Source organism: Vanessa cardui, chromosome 27, assembly GCF_905220365.1.
Source record: "Vanessa cardui chromosome 27, ilVanCard2.1, whole genome shotgun sequence".
Classification (NCBI taxonomy): Eukaryota; Metazoa; Arthropoda; class Insecta; order Lepidoptera; family Nymphalidae; genus Vanessa; species Vanessa cardui.
Genome location: NC_061149.1, coordinates 3,108,712 through 3,133,634, shown reverse-complemented (window position 1 = coordinate 3,133,634; position 24,923 = coordinate 3,108,712). Strand labels below are relative to the sequence as shown.

Here is a 24,923-nt window from a genome sequence, read left to right as displayed (position 1 = left end):
ATGTATCAACAATTGAAGCAAAACATTTAACAGTAACAACTTCAAACCATCGTTATGGATGGTAATGTCATTAGTATCGATTACTGCTACGAATTCGTAATGTCTAGCTTATAAGGCTCCAGATTTTTATATCCTAGATTCAAATTCTGGGTAAGAACAATTAGTAGTATAGGGTATTTTGTCATAACATCTATGATAGCAGTTAAGTTGATGACAGTGTTATTTGGTTGGAAGTAACTTTACTTTGGTTGATTTTGAGCTTTATGTCTCTTCAATTTTGTCGGATAGCTTTCCTATCGCATTATTCGTGTTAGATAATATATATTAATATTTTTTCCGCGTATATTTGAGTCGTGAGTTGTATAATATTATCAACTAATTTGATATTCACTGTTGAAAGAGGCAACCGTAATATGTCCTAAGAATTATACCAGAATGTGAAATGTAAAAAAGATGTATAATTGTTTTAATTTTCTAGATGTCAATGTGCAGCGCCCCGTTACGCGAGCTCAGCAATCCCGGAGCGTCCGGCAGCATCTTTTATCTCACAAACGATGACGAGTTCATCATTAAAACAGTCCAGCACAAGGAAGGCGAGTTCCTGCAGAAACTTCTGCCCGGTTACTACTTGAATCTCGATCAGGTGAGGATTTGTCACAATTTTCGAAACACTAGAAATAGGGCATCTATTTTATCCTCGTTTTCTGTGATTAGAGGATGTCTACTATGCCCAATTTTGTCCTGTTCTTCTTTTAGAAAATGAAAAGGACAAAATAGGGCATAGGCGTTGTTTGGAAGATTCCATTATATGTGTATAAGGTCGTATTTGCATACTTGATATTTATACTGTTAGATCTTTTTTCTATCGTAAGTTGTCTTTTATATTTTGTGTACTGAAGAATAAGTAAGATAACTTGGAAGTTAGCATATTACATTTTTTTTACCATTTCGGTCCAGACACTCATCACATATACCGCCACACTGCAATACTTAGTAATGTTGTGTTCAGAATTGAAAATAATGTCACTGATTTCTTGGTTCTTAAAAATAAGACCGAAGATAGCGAGGTTGGGCCTATAAAAAGTTGTTATATTTTTCTATCGAAAAATTACCAGTAACGACCCGTAGTCTGGCAAGATGGAAGGTCACTCTTCCACTTTCCAAAAAACGTATGACCGTAAATGAATAGAGGTTGATATAATATGTCATGCATAGTTGGCTGGTCTACTTTGTCCGATCATCATCATGTTGTATCAGAAATGTACTATAGTAGCGGCACGCTATGATGGCCGTTTTGACGTTTGCCCGCTCATGAAGTTTCGTATTTAATAAATAATTACATCAAAGGAGCAAATTGTTGTTCTTTATTGTCAATAGTGACGTGCAGTTAGTCATAAAATTTATCGAATGTGATTTCTAAACTACAAATATCAGGGTACCGCGAAGATAACTTTTTTTACGAATCCGATTAAATATCGCCACTAGTGTTTTTGGTTTATTTTTTGTATCAATTTATTTCTTGTATGTAATGTGTTTATAAAGTTATTCATTCTAATTCCATTTTTTTATTTAAATTGATTTCGTTCGAATATGTTACTTAAATTAATTTTATATATTATTTATATAACTTTTTTAATCACATACTACTTGCAACTTAAACTTGAATTAAATTACTTGCAAAAAAACAAAGATTTAAATATATTTTATCGATAATAAATTTACTACATCACTTTTTTAATGTGTCAAAACGGCCATCGTATCTTGCCGCTAGTATAATTATATGAAAACCATCTCTTCCGCAGAACCCCCGCACGTTGCTACCAAAGTTCTTCGGTTTATATTGTTATCAGTGCAACAGTAAGAACGTGCGGTTAGTCGCTATGAACAATTTGCTGCCATCGTACGTGAAGCTTCATCAGAAGTACGATCTCAAAGGTTCTACTTACAAGAGAAAGGTCAGTGGATGCTGGTTATCTATAATGTCTTTGTGTGTATATGTTATAAACAATTTTTACTTACAATTTAAATAGATTCTTTGGGTGTGCGTGTTTGAGGAAAGGCGAAGGGGGGTGTTATTACAGATGGTAATGTAATGTAAACTATGTCAAAAATTTCGATAGTGAAAACGTACCATACAGGAATATGTTGTATGTACTTGTATTTGATGTGTATATATAGCTTGGGTATATTTATGTAGTTCAAGGCCAGAGCTATTACCAACCAGATGTGACCGCAGGTTGGTCCATATAGTAGCGGAAATGTTCGCACATAAAGTTGTGATTAAATTAGTTCGTATATAAGCAACCGTTAAATGAATGAGACTATTCTGATATTAATTTGTCCGAGTTATGCAGAAGTCACTAAGAAGGTACGCTGTGGCATGTCCAAAACACCAATGTTTGTGTGTAAATGCCAATTATCAAGGCGATTGATTGTATAGTATAGAAATGTATGCATTGCAGTGTCATCTAGTTATAGCACCAAAACTTTCATGAAGAAATATCTTTATGTAGTAACCACTTAATTGTGTATGGCCCTGGCTTCTTTGGCTAAGGGTGAGGAAAAGCAGAAGTAGAGAGAAAATCTTCTATGTCCTTACTCTGACTTGCCTTACACCAGTTACGAAGATCTCCAGTTTTTCACACTTATGTAGCTGGGTAATCGCTCATAGGACATTGAAGTATTTGTCTATATTAATCTTCCGTGCGGTCATTTGTTGTCATACATCCATGTCTGTGTGTATGTCTGTCTCTATGCTATATTTTCACCGCTGAACTACCAATATTGATGATTTGGTATATATCTTAAACCCCAAGAAAGAACATATGCTACTTATTACTCCCAAGGTTGACAAAAAGTTCTAGACTTCATTCTCAATAGGATTCAGTTGGTAATTCTAAATTTCTTGCAGGCAAGTAAAACGGAAAGACAAAAAAGTTCACCGACCTACAAAGACTTGGATTTCATGGAACATCACACGGAAGGCATCTTCTTAGAGGCTGACACGTACACGGCTCTCATCAAGACAATGCAGAGGGACTGCCGTGTCTTGGAGAGTTTTAAGGTAACTGAGATGGCCGAGTGGTTAGAACGCGTGCGTCTTAACCGATGATTGCACGGTCAAATCCAGACAAGCTCCACTGAATTTTCATGTGCGTTGTTTGTGTTTATTATTAATCTCGTGCTCGGCGGTGAAGGAAAACATCGTGAGGAAACTTTGTGTCTATTATTTATTAACCTGCATTGGAGCAGCGTGGTTGAATATGCTCCAAACCTTCTCCTCAAAGGGAGAAGAGGCCTAAGCCCGGCAGTTAGAAATTTACAGGCTGTAAATAATGCATATATTTGCTCATATAGATAGGTATCCATCTCATCATCATCAGAAGTAGTTAGTATTGTTGTTGTAGTGTTCTGATTTAAAGATACATAACATACACAGTAACAAAGATTGGTAGTGTATTGGCGAACGATGGGCTCAACTTTTGAGTTCCCAAGATAAATGGCGATGTAAGGAAACGTTGGTGACCACTTATAATCGTGACAATATTTGTCTACTACACTATTGCATTAATATAAAATATTTGTCAATTTCGATTCCAGATAATGGACTATTCACTGCTAGTCGGCATCCACAATCTCGACGAGGCTCAACGCGAGAAGACGGAGGCCAGAAAGAGGACAGACTCCGGCCAGAGTGACGACGAGAATGAGGGCGAACCCAAGAAGAGTGGGCTCAATAGAACGAGGTATCATATCATATATCATTCATATATCATTCATATATCATTCATATATGTATAATGGGTTAATGGTTTAATGAAGTCTTTGCATAGTATCTTCTAAACACAAAACCTCTGTGGTAGAAAATTGTGTACACCGGTTTTGCTATGGTCATGGTTACGCCACTCCGAGGTGCCGGGTTCGATTCCCGGCCGATGAAGATTATTACTAGTTTTTAAGTTGTCTTGGGTCTGGGTGTTTGTGGTGCCGTCGTTACTTCTGATATTCGATGACACAAGTGCTTTAGATATTTATATGGGATCAGAGTAATGTATGTCATGTTGTCCAATGTTTAAAAAATGTAAAAGCCAATTAAACAACTTTTGACATCGAATAATAATCTATGATATTCACTATTGGTTCACTTTGTGCAAGCCCGTCTGAGTAGGTACCACCCATTCATCAGTTATTCTAACGCCAAATAACAGTACTCAGTATTGTTGTGTTTCGGTTTGAAGGGTGAGTGAGCCAGTGTAACTACAGGCACAAGAGACATAACATCTTAGTTCCCAAGGTTGGTAGCACATTGACGATGTAAGGAATAGTTAATATTCCTTACAGCCTCATTGTTTATGAGTGATGGTGCCAACTTACCATCTCCTCGTCCGCCAACATATAACATAAAAAAAAACTATGGATTCGTGAAAAAATGGCGTTTTGAACGTCGACGAATCTCTTATCGAAACTTTGGAAGTAAAATTAAATTGGATATAAAAGTGTGAATTTATAAGTAAATAAATAAGTAGTGTACAATATAGCAGAGCCATTTAGCCCATCGCAAGGAATACGTACGTCTACGGTTTGTTTACGTTTATTCCTTCTTAGATGAATTGTCAATAAACTATAGTACTTTTGCTATTGTATTAATTCAGGCGCGTATTTGATATTTGACGACCTCCGTGGTCGACTGGTGTGTACACCGGTTTTCATGGGACGCCACTCCGAGGTCCCGGGTCCGATTCCCGGCCGAATCGATATAGATTATCATTAGTTTTCTATGTTGTCTTGGGTCTGGGTGTTTGTGGTACCGTCGTTACTTCTGATTTTCCGTAACACAAGTGCTCTAGCTACTTACATTGGGATCAGAATAATGTATGTGATGTTGTCTCATATTTATTTATTTAAATGAGGTGGGCGTGTTTTCGTCTTTTCAAATTGGTGTGTCGTTGAGAAAACGTCGTGAGGAAAGGTTCGCGTGTCGAAAGAAATTCTGATTTTGTTTGTATAAAAAAAATATCTTTTCCTCAAGAGGAGAAACTACCTAGGCTTAGAAATGGAACATTTATATGCTGTTTACTTTAAATGTAATTTAAGTCAATAAAGATATAACAGCGCTTTTAATTGCAAAACAATGTAGCGCTGCAGCGCTCCAAGTGGGGCTTTTGAGTTTTAAGTGTGGAAAGCTTTCGTATTATCTTTATAATTAAATACGATACTATAGGATGCGTACATACAGTCATTTTTGTACGAATAGTGTGTTTTGTGTTTGGGGTCAATTTAATAATTTATCCACACCTTAGTTCCACTACGAAATATTTATAGTACCTAATGCCTTATTTCTGATAAATGATTTTTGTTAACGGCAACACAGAATCTGGCATTCGTTACCATATGTGTACTAAAAATTTACGATTTCTCATTCGATGCTATCGAGTGACGACAAAATGTCATGAAACTTGATGGCTCAGGGTTTAGTAGACTTGAATGTCAATCGGAGACGAGATTTGTCTTGTATTTTTAACATACAACATTTACAACGTCAATATTGTGAGGATGAGCTCTAAATATTGTCCTTAAGAGAAGATATCGCTCACCATTCGGATATGTATGGGTTGTGAGGTTACTTTTTCAATAAGATTGAGGTTGTCCGAACGAATTTTCCAATTTATATATGATAGATTGAGTTTCTCTTTATGTTATTCCTACTAATATTATAAATGTAATGAAAGTAAGGCATCTTATCTTGTCTGTTACCTTCACGCTTAAATCGCTGAACCGATTTAGATGACATTTGGTATAGTGATAGTTTGAGTTGGCTACATTTTTTAATTCACGATTGATTTTAATTCACAATTGGTCTGCAATATTTTTTTATTTTTTTATAATTCGAACGCATCATATGATTACAAATTATGAAATAAAGTTTTACTGTATCTGTATGCGATAAACTCAAATGGATTTGTATAAGGTTTTCAGTGATTTACGGTGTTATTAATGAGGGAGGTATAAGTGTGTAATTCTTTTACTTTTCGTATAAATTAACTTGAAATATCATGATGATTGTTCTAGATTTATATTATGATATAAACCTATTATGTAGAATTAATTCAACCCGTGCGAAGCCGGGTCGTGTAGCTAGTATGTATTATGAATGATCAAAGTTGGTGACGGTATTGTTTTGAAAATTTTCCAGATTAGAGCAAGCCAAAGAGGATTTTAAGACGCAAGTCAAACGAACACAGTAAATATAAATTTATATATGCGTGTTTTTATATTGTAACGTCCTAATAGATGATTAACTATTGCCTGCTCCTTCTAACTAACTAAAACTATCGTATTCTCTGTCTCTGTCTGACATAATAATTGGCACTACTAATATTCATTTCCAAAGATAATTCGTCTGCCTTATAATCTGATACTAATATATAAGTGATATATATTAAACAAATGGATTGAAAATGACATAAACAAAAGCAGTGCCTTGTTCTATTTTAAAATCCAATTGTATTAAATATTTTTTTTTTATTCAGAATATAGGCTGAATAGATTCGAAGGTATTTTAAAGACAGTTGCATATCATTTATACAATATATAATATGAGTCTTTAAAGTTTTATATATATAGAATTTAAATAACAATTATTGTGTTTAAGAGTTTGAAAATATTGGTTATGATTCAATGACAGCTAACATTGATATATCGTTATAGTATATTTTGTTATTAAAAGCTATGTGTATATAAACTTGATTGATATATACAGGTTTTCTTATAAATTCCTATAGTCGGTATACCACATCAAAATAGTAACAGCAATTTTTGTCTTTTAGGTACAATAGATTATGCATTGAACTGTGTAACAAGTTCAACAATGAATTTATTTAGATATTAATTAGAATTTTAATGAGTATCTTTATAACCCCAAAAATAGTTATTTGTTTGATAGAATTATAATTCTGAACCTATGTGGTCCTTAGTATTAGTCGAAATTGTAAACTGACTTTCTAATAGTGTATTCCTATTTAATATGATTTTTACAAAAGTAGATTTTTATTAATTATATGTACCCTATCTTATGATATAAACCCCTTATCACACCGTTTTGTTTTGTGCATATGTTTGAAAACGATCAAAGCATGTTAGTTTATTTACTGTGCATCAATTAAATATAATTTACTAACGATAATTATTATATATGTAATTTTCGTCAGCTCTAAACATTTTCCTTTTCACATTGAAGATTATTGTTTATGATGTTATTAATGAAACGTTTCGAATGTGTGTGTGTGTGTATGTGTGTGTGTTTAAAGTGGTTTGAGTGTGATGATTGATTGTTTTTTGTTTTATAATTCCAGATCTATAAATCGTCAGCGATTAGTCGCTCACTCGACTGCAATGGAGAGTATACAGGCTGAAAGCGAACCCATCGATGAAGAGGAAGACGTACCGTATGTATATGTATTACTACTTGAACCTGCGGCTTTACCCGCATATTTATGAAATATAAATTTCCAACTTGGTGGTAGGGCGTTGTGCAAGCCCGTCTGGGTAGGTACCACCCACTCATCAGTTATTCTACCGCCAAACAACAGTACTCAGTATTGTTGTGTTCCGGTCTGAAGGGTGAGTGAGCCAGTGTAACTACAGGCACAAGGGTCATAACATCTTAGTTCCCAAGGTTGGTGGCACATTGACGATGTAAGGAATAGTTAATCTTTTTTACAGCGTCATTGTCTATGGGTGATGGTGACCACTTACCATCAGGTGGCCCATATGCTCGTCCGCCAACCTATACCATAAAATAAAAAAAAGCTTCGGTGTTATGTGTGTTGCTTTAGGGGTGTAGTTTCGTAAACTCCGTTCTTATCTGATGTTTACCCCATAAGGTTCCATATGTTTTATGTACACATTATATTTACCGTGTGAAGCCAATTTCCAGGATTTATCTTAATGTATGGAAGGGTTCTCATTTCTTACAGCACCCAATATCTAAGGTATGGGCGGTGATGACTAACCAATTTTTTTATTTGGTGTCTTAGGAAACTGCTTCAATTGTATCCAATTTGTGTACCCTGTTTTGAAGCGTACAGTTTACACAGTAAAAGACGCCGAGGTTTGTAAATACGGACCATTGTGTAAGCACGTCAAAGCCTCCATTACCCATGAAGGGTCAGAACTAATCTAGTAATAGTTCCAAGAAAAACAGCCTCAGGCAGGTATTTTTATGCTATTGGTTGGTGATGATGATGAACCTGATGGTAAGTGGTCACCACCATAAACAATGACGCTCTAAGAAACATTAACCATTCCTTTCATCGTCAATGCGCCACCAACCTTGGGAACTAAGATGTTACGTCCCTTGTGACTGCACTTACACTGGTTCACTCACCCTTCAAACCGGGATAAAACAATACCAAGTACTGTTGTTATGCGGTAGAATATCTTTTGAGTGGTTGGTACCTACCACACATTCATCAGTACTGGCAGTCCTTGTCATTTTATATAAGATCCAAAATGAATGGACTATGGGTGGGTTAGTAACGAGTCCCCTACCCGCAGTCCGGGCGGTATTCCGGCTCGGAACGCGCGCGGCGAGCGTCTCCTCCTGTTTTTGGGTATCATCGACATCCTGCAGTCGTACCGGCTCCGGAAGAAGCTGGAACACACCTGGAAGAGCATGATACACGATGGCGTGAGTCCTCATCGATGGTTACATTGATTCTGATTTTTTTTAGCAAAGGTACCATTCGAGCTGGTATAGTTAAGTAAAACAAAAAAAATAATAAAATAAATAAGTTTTATAGAAATAAAAAAGTATGTATTTTCATATTAAGTAATGGAACACAGATGACATTTGATATCCCATACAGATAGCTTAAGGTACAGATGACAAATTGTTTTTTTTTTTTAAAGGCTAATTACAGTCTCATTTGTCTATTAATATACATAATAATGATAACAGTATACGGGCTTACCCATTAGTATGACCCGTGCTGCAGAAGTGAGTTACTGCCCAAATTATATTTTAGATATTTATTAGATTACTAATACTAAATTTCATTCCAAAATCAACAAAAATGTATGCAACACGGGTACTGTTTTGACTTTTTTCTGTTGTTATATACAACAACAGCCTACAGGGCCTCCACTCCCGAGGAGAAGGTTTGGAACATATTCCACCACTGTTCCAATGCGGGTTGGTGGAATACACTCATGTGGCAGAATCTTTACGTCATGTTTTTTTTCCAGGACACCGTCTCAGTGCATCGACCTAATTTCTACGCTCAAAGATTCTTAGACTTCATGGCGAGGACAGTTTTCAAGAAGATACCTTCGTGTAAGTACATATATCCTTCCCTTTCTAACAACAGGATCCGTGTGTATATCGTTCTCTTTCTTATTACGGAATTGGAAGTTTACATAACCACGTGTTATCGGAGTTGATCACGTGACTACGGTGTTTAAATTTAGACTCTATTGTGTTAATAATAAAGTTGAATATAAATATGTGGGTTCTATCGAAATTGGCATCCTCTACTCCTCTTTAAAAACTTCTTAATTAAATCTTGTAACGGAACTTCATTTCGCTATAAACTTGTATAGAACATTTAGCTATTCCAGTAATTTAGTTGATTTTCGACCCTATTGCAATGTTGTTAGAAGTCAAAACTCATTGAATTCGCGTAATATTGTCGACATTAAAACATTGTAATCTGTAATACTAATCCGTGATATATGTTAAAGTTTAAAGACTCTCCCAGAATTGTGTAATTAAGTAACAATTTACTTAGAACTGTATAAAAGTAATCTATAATCATAATTGTTATTTGAGAGTCTTAAAATTTACTACACTCATATATACAGCGTGTTTTATTTGAACTCGAGTATTTTTTAAAACACGCTGTATATACCATTTCATACTTTTTCATTAAAAACTAAAAAATATTCATACCATACGGATGATATATATGGTAATATTCTGTATATTACTGTATATAGCTATCTCTCTCTATTTCATTTATATCAGAGCGAGATCAGACAAGATTCACGACTAGGCTTTATAACAAATGATACCGGTGTTAAGATTGTCCTGGTGGATGAGTGAGCCAGTGTAATTTCAGGCAAAATGAGACGCAACGTCTAAGTCCCAGTTTCGTTTAATTGGCAGTATAAATATTAGGTTTAGGTTGTTTCTTAATTATTAAAAAAAAAAAAAACAAGAAATAAATTTCGACGTGAATTTGAATGTAACGAAATTGTCTATCAGTGGACCTTCCGGAGATCAAAGGGAACCATCGCAAGTTCAGAACGCTCGTCACCAGCTACATAGGTATCGTTGTGTGTGTCGTAGATTGAAAGGGTGTTGGTGGATTTGAAAAGGGAACGTGACAAACGACCGATAAACTTAAAAACTTTTCGAATTTGGAACACACTCCAAATAATAAACACAATGACAAATATTTTGAATTTGGAACGTATTCCACAATCCAATGACATAAAAAATATTAAGTGAATATGAACGTTCGAATTTCGAACTATTGAAAATATATGATCCTCGTAAGTTCGTGCTGATTTTTTTTTTTTTTTTGTATAATACTAATGCACCAACACCCAAGTAAAAAGAAATGAGTAGGCGTTCACTTTTGCCGGTGGATGTGATGTTTTATTTTTTTTTTTTAATATTAACCTTACGAGTAATACATTTTATTTGAATTACGTTCGAGAATTTTACGAATTGGGCATGTTTTTTACGACCTTGTTCTGTTACGTTCTATTTTTTTTTTAAATTGGCAACACTTTTGTTTTCGCATGACATTTATTTTCTTTATGTTCTCGTGAAAGTCATGCACGACCCCCAGTGATATTGTTAATGTTTTTTTTTAAATCGAGAATAATTTCTGTTCTTTCTTTCCAAACAATTGTCCGAAATTGGATTATGGCGCGCGTCCTTGGAGGTTTGAGTAAGTCGTGATGGTATTCAGATAAAAGAATGGAGCATGTTTTACGTTTCATTATATATTATTGTGTCGTTATAAATTGTCCGTTATTTATGTACGAAATTGTTATAAACTTTAAAAAAAAAACACACGAATAATTGGTCGTTTAAAAAAAGTTAGGACGGTGCATTCGATTTTTAAATTTCATTTTTTGAACTGAGAGATTTATTCAGCGACTTTTTCTTTTTTTTTTTTTTAATGGTAGTGAAATAGTTTGTCATCTGAATTTTTCTCTCACGGCAAATCGTAATTATTTTCACCATTTATTAATTGTTATTATTTATCACATAGATATAATGTCATCATAGCGATATCATGTTTTATAACAATTTCATCAAAGTAAGTCTTTAGTGTCTCATGAAGTTTCTCATTGTAGACTTTAGTATTATTACCTAATTTGTTTTTTTTTTTTTAATTTCGGTAATTGTGTAGTTAGAACCCGAGTGTAGAGTCCCTTGTATCTGTCAGTTTATTTTTTTTTTTAATTGGGTAAACATTATATACCATGTAGTTCTTTTTTTATTTTATGTCAACCAAATTTTTTTGTTTTCAAATTTTAACAACGAAAATGTTTTTTATTCCTAATGAACAGACTGAAGATTTTTGTTTTATCTGTGACGTTATTTGATTTTATAATCTGTTGTAATATTCGCGTGATAATTGGCCTACAGTTAAATCTCTAACACTACCTCTTGGAATCTTCTGGCATGATTTTCATCTACGAAATTTTCTTCTTTCTAGTTCTTTTCTATTCTTTTTTTCTAGAGGAGCTTGAAAACGTTTTACTTTTTCTTTGGCGAAGATATAAAGATGACAATTGTGCGCTTTTTTATTATTATTATTAAAACGCTTTTTTTAATATTCATTATTGACGTGTTTTATTATTTTAAAGTATAATTGTGGTTTTATATAACAGATTATTATTATTATTAAATTTTAATATAAAAAAAACTTATAGAATAAGTTTGAAATATGATATATTTTTATATAATTTATCAGATGTACTGTATATATTATATATACTTGTGGCATTTGAATTTTCTTCTTTATACTTTCATGCTGTTTTAATGAAAGTTTTCGGTGTGTATTACTGCAAAAAAATCATTTGAAATATAAAGTTTCTATGGCAACAGACACCCACAATTATTCTTTAAAATACATATATCGGTTGACATTATTTAACTTAATAATTTTCTTCAGCGTTAAAACATTCACCGTCGAAGAGGAAAAGTATCGCTAAGCCGAGCAGACCGCAGGAAGAAATCGACACAGCAGGTATGACACCCTCTTTCTTACCATATAAAAGTGTATTGTTATTTTAATTGATTTAAAAAAAGAACGTTACTCAAAATTCGACATTCGGAATTCAAAATTTAAATCAAAGTTCGATGCGGAAGCCATAACGGTCGGTACGTTTCGTTGCATGCAAATTATACACATATATATTATTATTATTATTTTCTATGCATGATATTAATAATTATATTCCTTATTTAAAAATGAGAATACACTTTTTTTTTTAATTTTCAATATTATATAAATTAGCTAGATGCCCTAACTCCTAACAGTAGTGAGAATGCGAATTTTTTTTTTTTTTTTGGTACCTTAATATTATTATATACATTTCAGTTTATTTTGTTCCCACCCCCCCTAACTCCTTTCCGGTGTTTGTAATCCCTATAGCTGTTGTGTTTTATTATAATTATATTCTTATATATTTTCTTTTCAAAATGAAATTAAAAAAAAAAAAACAATCGGTACGATTTCTATGAATTCGAGCCTGACGTGTTTAAAAAAAAAAAAAAGAAATGTTTTGTGCTATCTGTGCTAACGGTGATGGTTGTGTCCCAGCACGACGACGGCCGGGTGTGTGAAATAAACTGAAATGTACCAAAAAGTGTTGATTATTGATTAACGAGCCGGTTTGTACGCAGGGGGTAAAGTCATCGGTCGACCTATTACGGACTATAATCCGGATTACCTGAGGCAGGTACACCTGTCGCCTAGGTCGTCAGTACGATCTAGCTTGAGCGATTTCACCGATACGACTATATCGACCTGGAATCAAAGGAATCAACTGCCCGCTGAATATCCCTCCGTACTCTCCGATCGACATAAAACGTTAGACAGAGACAGATTGCCGTTTCAACGTCGAATCGATTTCGACACGTCGAATTTGAACCCTAGGGAACCGGGGACGTCCTACGCGGATAACGTCTACAGGTCATCCATACAGGATCGTATGGAGTCGTTGTCAGATCAGTTGACGAAAGTTCTGAGTACGGGAGCGGGTAGTTCGCACATAAATGGCAGCCTCGCGGACAGCGGTATCCAAACCGACAACGCGAGTACCAGCGTACCGCAGATATACGTCGCCGATGCCCAAACATACACCCCAGTCGTCAAAATATTAAAAGACGCGGCGGTCGATACTCGAAACGAAAAAAATCTCCAAGACATACCGTTCATAGATGACGACGATGATGAGAAGTCTTGGAGGAGACGATCGAATCTCGAAAAGCATAAAAGCATGTCGAATATTCCAGAACGAATCGACGAGGTCAGTTCCAAAGAACATTCCAATGAACGCCTTTCCAGTAGCCTCAACAGAGCTAAGTCTCCCACATTCGTAGAGAAATTCAAGAAATTCTTCATGGATATCGGTTTCGTTAAATCCGACAGCGCGCCGGACACTCAAGTATCGAATACACTACCGAAAAGCCTGAACTCCAGCTACAGAACGAGGAGCGCTACCCCGACCACCAGTGAAACGAGGGAGGCTTCAACATTACCGAAAGATATGCGTTTCCGTAAAGTGAGATCCACTCAAACGGTCTACATAAAGCCAGAATCTCCAATACGAATACGTAGCAATGACGACATCGTAAGAAAGGAACACGTGTCCGTTGTACGGTTGAATGGAGACGAACACATAAACGATTCGAAATCGGAGAGTTTCATCAAGGAGGTGGTATTCGTGAAAAGTTTGGAAAACGCTGCAATATATTCCGGTAAAGACAGTGGGAGTACGATTATAATCGTACCGCCGGCGGATTGAGACGATTTTTTAAATGAAATTTTTGGTCTTTGCAATCTTATATGGCTTTATCTGAAAGCTTTGAATTGGCTGAATACGAAGATATATTAAAGACAATAGTTTATTTATATGTAGATGTTTATATCTTTGGATAACGAACGCTAATTATTTATTGAAATAACAATTTCAGACTATATTTATGATTAATATTGTAAATGTAAATGATCTAGCCCTGTAATGGTTCTTTTCGCTGATGTTCGAGCAGGATCAGGTAGATCTATTTGTAGCGACTCCAATGTCAAATTTAACCTTTATCGCTGTAATAATAGAGTTGATATTTGTATCGTATTACGAGTAAGTTTAATAAGTCTATGTCCAGTTGGTAATAAAATTGTTATGAATTTTTCTATGAATATTATTTATTTTTCTTAGCATTTAATGGACGGTGAGATTTGAAATTGATAGGAGAAACCAAATTCAAGGTCATATTTATGGTATTGGGGATAAACGGGAATGTTTGAGAATAACTGAACTATTGATACAATTATGATTATCACAGAATTTTATATTGTCACAAATAGTTTTAAATTGATAGAAATTGAATTAAATTATTATTCCGTGGTCTAGTGCTAAAAGAGCTTAAATACATTTAAAGTATGTCACGTTATGCGTTTTCGCTAAACATTGAAATATAATAAATTTATTTATTCTAAAACACTTAACATTATTAATAACAGCTATTTTAAATTATAATATAATTATTTGTATAAATATACTGTTAAGGCCGAGAACGCATCGATAAAAAAATTGGGCAATAATTGATCACAATGTAAACGTAAACTAGTATAGCGCGTCAAGCGTAAGTTGGCGTGTGGCAAAAACACGTACTAATTGTTTTTGTTCATTTATATCTTATTTGTTTTATTTACCCTTATTAAGGAAACTTACCCAAAAGCTATTAAAAATGAGACGTAGAGAATTATTTTCTAGGGAGATATTGGTAAAATAAACAAAAAAGTGGCAAGACAAAGGGTGTAGCAGGTGCTGCCACAGGAACGCCGACTTATACTTGACAGTCTGTAAAGTAGTTTGACGTTTGGCGTGTGTCAAACGTAGCTGTCACTAAGATAATAAAGATTCGCTTGTATTCCTATATATAAAAAAACTGACATTTGTTCATTGTTTATATTCTTATTATTAAATAGTAAAGGTTATTAACTTTTTAGCACCGTCTCAGTTGATTATAGAGTGCCTTTAATAACATAACCTCAAAATTTTAAAGTTGAAATTATTAGCACATTTGTACTAAAGGATAACAAACTTTAATACCATTGTAAAAAAAGCCAAGCATTTTTAAGCATGAAGTGAAATTTAAAAAAAAAAACAAATCTCAGGTATATTAGAAGGATAATTAACAAATTAAAATCAATCAATACATTATGTAGCATCGATATTAATGAGAATTAATTCAAAAGTTAATATATAATTAGTTGTTATGTCCTATGCAATCTAACTTTTAGGCGAATGGGGATTTAGATATTCAAATTTGATAGTAATGCTATGATCCAGCATTTTACTTATTGCCTTTTATTATCTACTTCAGGGCGATATTATGTCATACTATTAAAATTCATGTTATAATAATAATAAAGCTTGGGATAGTGATGTATGTCACAATGACTATCGATATTATTATGTTACTATCGACATTATATTATAAAAATATACGTAATGTTGAATATTATAGAGTACAGCTTAAATTGAGATTATTATTTTTTGTCAGTCCAGGCGTAGTGAACAAAAATTTCAAGTATCTTAATAGAAATATACATTTAAATGAGTTAATCATGTGTTGTGTTAAAATGCTTGTTGAAAAATAGCTACCGTCTATTTCGAATCACAAATTTAGTTAAATAAGCTGTCAAAACACCTAGATTTTTATGATCGGCTATTTTTTTTTTATTGTTGTGACTTTGATTACAGTTGAATGGAACGAAAAAATTTAAATACAATAATTATTGAAGTTGACAATTTCATGTCAAAGGAGTTCTTTTATAAAAATGTATATATAGGCATTTTTACTTAAATTATATGCTAATTCGAATAATGCGTTGTATTGTCTGTCTGTATAAATTGTTGAGATAATATAGAGGTTACCTTATTTATGATACAATTTAATAATTTATTATATAAATAACATTTGTTATCTGTATTGTATATGTTATGTGACATTATTAATCTGTGACGAATATTTGAAGAAAATAAAAAATGTATAATATACGTCATAAAACTATTTACATTCATCATATTGTTGTCTCTTGTTTTTGTATATGTATGAGAGAGAAAGATGTTCATCGAATAAAGTATTGTATACATTCTTAAGTTGTCTGTTCCACGAAATTCATTAAATTATAATATGTAAAATAAATTAAATTTTGTAATTATATGGTGTTTTATTTATTACATAACCATTGCAATCGTGCTGTTTAAAATTCATTTATAATTTATTATGTATTTAGTGATACCATTCATGTGTTTTTATTTCGTTTTAATTAAAATTATATAAAATTTTACACGCATTCAAACGGATAGGCGCTACTACATCTAGCGGTTCCGCCATGAAAGCAGGTGAGACTAACAGTAAATAATATAGGAATTTAATGTTGCCACTATCGAAAAATAATAATATCGAAATTAAAAAAAAAAAAACAAAAATATCTTGGATGTCACAATGCACATATTTTTAGTCTGTATTGTTATATAATCTGTGATTGAACGTTTTTTTAAACATATTATTTTAAGAAATTCTATGAAAGTAATATTGTATCTTAAATATATATTTATATATAAAACTGCCGTTAAACAATGACAGAGCTTCTTAGGCTTTATTTATTTCAACACGCCTTATGCTAAAATCACTTATATATTTAGTAAGGCTTATTCCAACATAAGTTATCTACTTAATCGTTAAAAAGAACTTTATGATGTAAGCCTAATTATTAATTAGCTATAACCTGCTTAACTATGGCCTTTTCAGCCGTCACTGATCGTTCACGCTTATCAATATTGAACCAAAGTTTGAACTTATGGATTAACCAAAAAAATTAAAATGACTAATTTTTTGTTATAGAAGACACACACACACACACTGATTTTTCATTTAATTTAATTTTAATACAATAATGCACACATTGATCTTAGTATGATATTGCGGTAGGGTTAACAAAAAAAAGTTTTTTTTTTAATCTATTAGATTTAAAGGTTTATGATTAAGGTTAAATTACACATTTCATAAATTGTCATATTTCTTTTCTTTCCACGCTGCTATTGACCTATGGGATCTATTACTATTGGGTACATGATTTTACTTACAACCTTATCCTCTACTGCATGCTATACTTTATTTATTTAATATTCACAATTCTTAACAATGCACCAATAATATGCGATACATTCGCGGTCAAGCTCAATATAAAAAATATAAATATAAACATGCAATTTTGGACATGTAACCTATCGCCAAACGCTTGAAATCTGACTCAAAACGATTTTGTTACGCCGCGCTTTGTATAACTTACGCTCCTTCCTGTGCCAATTTATTTACATTAATTTATACAATGTATATTTAATTATTAAATAAAATCTTATACAATATATTTCGAGTGTTTTTATACCCTGTAGTGTCGCTTACCGATGTCACAGCTCAAATAACGCCCACATCAGTCACGTCGCCGGTATCGACGGCCGCGAAGGTATCCCAAGCGGCCGCTAAGACGACGCTGACCGAACCGGACGTAGCGTTTCCAGCGGTTCTCAAAGGCTCTCAGAAACAGAGAGTACCCCCACCAGTCCCGCCGCGTGGTTCCCCGAAAACGAAACGCGGAGGGGCCAATTCCCAAACATCGAGCCTTGACACCAAAGGTGATTATCAAACTTTACGCATACCGGTCAACGATATACCACGTCAGACAGCTATCACGTGTAGTGACGATGATTTTGGTTTTTATGGGCATGATTTAAGATTTAGAGAACCCGTTGCATGCCGCATCCCACCTTCTATATCCGATCATTCTTTTAAACTTACTAAGGAATCGTCTAACTCTTTCTCGGGCTATCCAGAAGAAGGGGACAGACTGAGTCACTCGGGAAGGGACTTGATTGCTCAGTCAACCATGATGTCGAGGTTTAATATAGATAAAGCGGTGAGAGAACATCTGGATACTGGTAATTATGATGACGACTCGTTTACTGAATCAAGCGACGAAGTGATCGTGATCCACGAGTTAAACGATGATTTTGTTATCGAAACAATGTCGAATGACTCAGTTAATTATAAAAGCGAAATTCCTCCAAAGAACAAAAAATCCTTTAAATCTACGTTTAAAAACAGTTCACCGGTTGAAAGTACGAACGGTCAGAAGTCTAAATCGAGTCTAATATCTAGAATAAATACATTAAAGAAGTCTCTAACGGTACAAAAAGATTTACAATTCGCTGAAACTGACAAGATGCCTGAAAGGAGTAATGAGAAAGGCGGATTCATATCCGGTATTACGAAATTTAATTTCAATCAATCGATAAAAGATAAATACCGTGGATTGACTCGGACGAAATTTAAGCCGAAGATTGAGATAAAAACGTATTCCGAGGAGCATCAAAACGTGAATAAAGATGAAGTGATATGCCATAAGAAAGCGAAAACGAAAATAGACTTGTTTCAGAAACACATTCTGAAAGTTCAAACTGAACCGGACAGCTGTTCTGTGTCGTCTTCGAGAGACAGCGTCCTGTCGACTTTCGAAAGAGGTGATATTAAACAGACGAAGAAAATATTCGAACAGCCACAAAAGGTTGAAACTACGACTGTACCAAAAAAACCTAATTACCATAAAAAAAAGCGTGCTCCCGATCCGATCGCATTGAAGCTGAACACTGGAAACGTACATGATAAGATAAGGAAGTTTTCAGTTTCCATCGTACCCGAACCCCCGAAAGCTCCGCCACCGATCACGCCGAGAAAGAAGGAAGTGGATATCAAAAGAGATGCATTCATACAAAAGTTCGATACTAAGATTATTTACGAGATGAGAAAGGAATTCGAGGAAATTCTATAGTTTGCAATAATTAAGAATGTTCGTAAAAAATGCCGTAACATTTTCACGATGTAAAGAAAGCCATACGACTTGTCGAAACTATTTTTTCAAAGGAACGAATAAGCATGCTTTGCATACTACGATTGTATTTTTATGTTTTCGTAGCTGTACTAATAATTCGTGTTTAATTTTTAGATGTTGTTTTAAGTCATATTTTGCTGTTAATTGTTTTTAAGCTTGAAAACTGCCATTATTATAATTATATTTTAATTTAATCTGTAAAGCTATTTACTTTTATGTTTATTTACGTGTGTTTAACTAATAAAATCATTAGTCTAGTCGTCATGCATCATTGTTTTTCATTACATTAGTATTTAATTCTATTTTTATAATCATTTTATCTACATGATTTTTGGCATGCTTCCCAATAAGTCGAACTAATATCCTTATCATGAGCACATTGTGGAGCTAGCCTTAGTAACGCTAGTTGTTTGTAGTAGCTGCGCCGTTGTCCTGTTGTTCCACACCACCGCCTCCGTTCGAAGAGGCCCCGCCAGCGAGGACGAGTCGCACCAATTCGTCTTCAACGACATCTTCCAGCGCGTCAGGTCGAAGGCGAGGCGCGTCAAGCGCTGCGAGCGTTATGACGACGTCCTCTGCCTCGTCTTTGGCGCTGACGCCAGCAGCCTTGAGCAGTGCGAGAAGCAATGAAGCTAGGTCAGTTTGGTTAGACATTAAATACATAAGGATAAATGAGGCCAATTGCTTCTTTAGTCTTGTGTGATGGAAGAGAGGAAACCCTAATCTAATCAGCGTGACGATGCAGACAAGAGACAATCTGTATTTTTTTATGTCATTGGTAGGCAAATGTGCCACCTGTTGATAGGTGGTCAACATTGCCCATAAACTTTGGCGCTATAAGAAGTATGTATGTATGTCATGTCCCCTGTAAATACACTGGTACTCACCCTTCAATTTTGAACGCGACAATACTAGCTTATAAGCTGGTATTGCTGATTGGTGGTACAATTTATGTTGAGTGATTGATAGCTACCCAGATAGGCTTGCATAAAGCCCTAACACCATGAAATGTAATGTATATTAAGTCTATTTGGTTTCATGATTGTAAAAGATCAAAAAACAGAGTGAGACTTTCCCACTCATAATATTTGTTTATAATATAAATTGAAAATTAATTTGGAATTTAAAGCATATAATCAACGTAGTAATGAGTCGAGATGGCCCAGTGGTTAGAACGCGTGCATCTTAACCGATGATTGCGGGTTCAAACCCAGGCAAGCACCGCTGATTCATGTGCTTAATTTGTCTTTATAATTCATATCGTGCTCAGCGGTGAAGGAAAACATCGTGAGGAAATCTGCATGTGACAAATTTCATAGAAATTCTGCCACATGTGTATTCCACCAACCCGCATTGGAACAGTGTGGTGGAATATGTTCCAAACCTTTTCCTCAAAGGGAGTGGAGGCCTTTAGCCCAGCAGTGGGAATTTACAGGCTGTTGTTGATGAAATATAAAGTATATTTTCCATATTTTCAGCGTTTGTTGGACGCCTCCAGCATCTGTGGAAGGATCGACCCCTACTTGGACAGAGGGCACCCCGAGTTTCACGGAATCAAGTAGTAGTGAACAAGGTAACCTTATAATTTATCTTGTCAATTAAAATTCCACAGATATTTTTAACTTAGCCGATTCATAAAATCAAATTCGTTTGTTAAAAACATTAAGGAATACGGCATATTAAAATTATATAGATGACAAAAAGGAGTGGACTTAATGCTTTCAAAATTTGGTTACTACTTAAGACTTAGTTCTTCTGAGTAGAATTTACGTTCCGACCCGGTAGCTTAACTTTTAATACAGCTCTGTAAAATGTCGATTTGATTATACCTACTTGAATAAAGTATATTTAGATTTTTGTTTAGTTACAATATTTCTGTTTCTTAGTGCTCTACATTAGTACAACAGGACATTAGTTTTTTTTTGAGTATTCATGTTAATAAAGCTGAGCTGAGATGGCCCCGTGGTTAGAACGCGCGCATCTTAACCGATCTTAATTTGTGTTTATAATTCATCTCGTGCTCAGCGGTGAAGGAAAACATCGTGAGGAAAACTGCATGTGTCTAATTTCATCGAAATTCTGCCGACCCGCATTGGAACAGCGTGGTGGAATATGTTCCATACCCTCTCCTTAATGAAAGATGAGCCCTTAACCCAACAGTGGGAAATTTACAGGCTGTTACTTTTTTTACTTTTTTGTTAATAAAGTTATGGAACTTACGAAGTAATTCCGTCCGTACTTTCATATAGTTATTTTAGCTGGTGCTATGAAGGTTAATATTCATTACCTTTAATTTTGGTTATCTGTATGGACACCATGTACAGACGAGATATTGATTTATAAGACATATGACTTTCAGAATCATATAGTTGTTAAATGACGATTCAAAGTCTACTTGAATAAAGTATATTTTGATTTTGATTGACTTTGATTTTGGTAATAAATATATTAAACTTATGACCTTTTAGTAGGTATGTGTCAACTTTTTAGTTTACATTTTGTTTTGGTTGTTTTATTTTAGCATCAGGCCACTGGCTTATCTCATTAAACCCAACAGTTGTGTAACAAATAACACCTTCCAGGCTACCCCATGACGCCCATGCGTGGTGCCACCCCGAGCTCGGGGCGACGCTCCCCGCGCCCCCCGCCTCCGCCGCGCGCCAATCCCATCAACTGCCTCACTACCGAAGTGGTGAGTCCTGAGCACAAATGTTAGATAAAGTCAGTTTCAATTCGATTCTGTACAATATAAAAAAAAAAAACATTCAATAAATTTCAAACATACACTTTGTACACAATGATTTGAAACAGACTATACAAATGCAATTTAGGTTATAACCGGCTTAAACTAGTTATATCCAGACTAAACAAGCACAAAAATAGGCGCGGTAATCACACGGCTTCATAAAAATAGATCATGCTATATCATATTACATGCACTAACAAATATTAATAATAATTGGTTATGAACGTAAATAAAAAATAACCAGTTATTACACCTAAAGCAGCTTCGTTAAACCGGTTAGAACTACTTTGAACTGCTATTGTAAAAGTTAACAGTAAAATTTAAATTCGAATTTCGAACACAGAAATAGAACACAGAAATATTCTACATAGAGTTTATTTAGTTTTCGCACTTTTTACACAGACATAAAGTAGGTACTCGAACTGGTTATAACCGGTTTTACGGATGGTTTTAGTATGTAAACCAATGGTGGTGGATTACTAACAAATCGCAATTAACATCACTATCAGCACATTATGCAAAATGTCCCTAACATAATATTTTAATTATAGTACAGGAAATTTACTATACTTGATTTTTTTTCTTTGAACGAGATTACTAAATTCCAAAAACATTACCAATTACACTCTTATATCTACAAAAGATAATAATTATAAATATTTACATTAAATAAATTTGCAAAATGTGCCAAAAATGTAAAACAAGATTGTCATATGGTATGGAAACGCTTTGGTACATTACTGGCTCATAGAAAGGATGACTTTTTGAGTGTAGTTGATATTGAAAACTTTTGGTTGGCGAAACAAAAGCCAACATTGGTGAAACATTGGTCATTTGTTTTGTAAGCCAACATGACCGACTTCAAATATATATATTTTTCCTCTTGTTTCGGCAATCACAAGTCCTAATAGACGCCATCTTGTCTCAAAAGGTCAACTTTTTTGATATACTTGGTTGAGTATTACTATCCTGGGTCATTTAATAATGACGCGTATTATTACTGAGTATGATATTTGAGCTATTTTCAATAGAATTTGTATTAACAAATCTGTAGCAAATTTATGATACAAATTACTAATATGAAAAATCCAATGACATTTTAGATCATATATCTATCTAGTATATAGGGAATTTAAATATAATATTAGTTTTCGAATATAACAATATATTTTAAATTACATTGATCAAAAAAATTGTGAAGTTTTCATACCATACAGATTCCTTATCGCAGTGAATAACATTTCAAAGGAGATGAGATATTAAACTCTTACAGAATAGAAATGCAATTTATTATTGTCAATGATTGGCAACACTGTTTATTAAAATGTAATATGGCAACATTAATACTTCACTAAACATACATACTTACAAAAAAGACAAAATTACAAACGCCTTTCTCATTATCTTAAAAGTATATTATACAAATACATATATTGAATTAGTATTATTACATACAAAATATATTGAACTATTTAATGTGTGTTATCAATTAAATATGTATTAAATGCTATATTAATAATAGTTTTTTGATATGATGACATCAATTAATTCGTACAATTTAAACATATTAGTAATTTACTCCCATACAAATTCTATTGAATTGTACTAAATAGTATAATTTTGTAACATTTTACAATAATGCTGTTTTCTTTATGGACGCTGCTTTTATGGTGGGTAGTTGCAATTAAAACAAAAAGTAGAATTCGATTACAAATGATACAATATGTACTAAGCAGTTATTTAATCGCTTAAAAGTTTTTTTATAAACATTTAAAAATAGCTTTGTAGATTCGTTTTAGTGTTTGGTAATCATTGTAATTTCGAACACAAAATGGGTGCTTCCGTTTCGAGGAGTTCGATCCAAGGAGGTTTTAATGGCGCGGTGTAGGTTTTTTATAACTGGCAATAATGGAGGATAATATTCATGTGTTACATGTGAATGTTGCCATGTGGCTTAGGTTTTTAATTAGATTTTGACGTTTTATCGTATAAAATGTCCGCCGTCTACGTTTGTTTGTTATATTATTTTGTTATTTAAATTTATTTTTAAGACTGAATCATTCGTTGATATGAATAAAATACCGATATTTTTTTCTGGATATTTTACATAACAAAATGAAATTAAAGATGTTTATTTTTTGGAATTGTTTACTGTATTTTCATAATATTTTTGACACTTAAAAAGGCAACTGTTGTATACTAAAGTACAGTTAACGTTTGCAAAAATTAGTAAAATTCCACGTTAAGTATTTTGTACTTCGACTGAAATTAAATTTAAATAAATAAATTATTGTTTTAAACTTAATTATGTATAAAATCGTGTTTATCATAGATAATTAAAATGGCGCCAAAGTAAGTTTGATCGTTATTTTTTTTAAATAGTAAATGTTAAAGGCGCCATGTTATTTTTACTTATTTTATTATTTCTTAATGCAATCACTATCTAATTTGCATAGTACAAATTTGGATACATTTAGCTTAATATTAATATAAGTAACGAATCTGAAAGAGTAATTACTCTTGGCAAATATTTAATTAATTTATTTATGGAATCTTTTTTGAATGATTAATTTTATTATTATTGTTATTTTTTTCCTAAACTAATCAATCCGAAATTTTGTCAATTTCGTTTTAAAACCATATATAAATTAGTTTTATTTTGTATACATTTGTACTCTTCTGGAGACTTAAATATTAAAAAAAAAACTGGCAATCGTTAATTTTATAGGTTAGTTTTATTAAAATACGTTACAACCTTTTTATCCATCTAAAATTAGCGCCAAATTTGACATTTCATGATGTTCTTGTCCAGTGTTGCACACATAAATAATTTTATTGATTCATAAAGAATAATAATAAGTTATTCACAATTAATAAAAAAATTCACGTGTTTGACAATCAATGTTACAATATTTGTTTTATGTATAAAATTTAAATGTCTATTGAAGTAACATAAACCTCTGACAGTTAAA

At 33.4% G+C, this 24,923-nt stretch overlaps 1 protein-coding gene across 9 annotated transcripts in view; it reads left to right on the top strand.

Annotated features, from left to right (window-relative positions):
* Positions 1-24,923, top strand: part of LOC124541265 (phosphatidylinositol 4-phosphate 5-kinase type-1 alpha) — an 84,472-nt gene that overhangs the window by 49,936 nt on the left and 9,613 nt on the right. For 2 of the 9 annotated variants that reach the window (XM_047119163.1, XM_047119161.1), the window contains exons 5-18: positions 479-643; positions 1,803-1,955; positions 2,912-3,064; positions 3,601-3,746; positions 6,194-6,241; positions 7,353-7,445; positions 8,557-8,689; positions 9,247-9,334; positions 12,195-12,269; positions 16,624-16,659; positions 17,713-17,952; positions 19,622-19,841; positions 20,684-20,778; positions 21,788-21,897. In XM_047119163.1, the coding sequence (XP_046975119.1) occupies positions 479-643; positions 1,803-1,955; positions 2,912-3,064; positions 3,601-3,746; positions 6,194-6,241; positions 7,353-7,445; positions 8,557-8,689; positions 9,247-9,334; positions 12,195-12,269; positions 16,624-16,659; positions 17,713-17,952; positions 19,622-19,841; positions 20,684-20,778; positions 21,788-21,897 (1,755 nt within the window). Of the gene's footprint in view, positions 1-478; positions 644-1,802; positions 1,956-2,911; positions 3,065-3,600; positions 3,747-6,193; positions 6,242-7,352; positions 7,446-8,556; positions 8,690-9,246; positions 9,335-12,194; positions 12,270-12,928; positions 14,438-16,623; positions 16,660-17,712; positions 19,363-19,621; positions 19,842-20,683; positions 20,779-21,787; positions 21,898-23,629; positions 24,021-24,923 lie in introns of those variants that run through there. The other 7 variants (XM_047119162.1, XM_047119165.1, XM_047119167.1 and 4 more) reach the window with 7 other exon arrangements.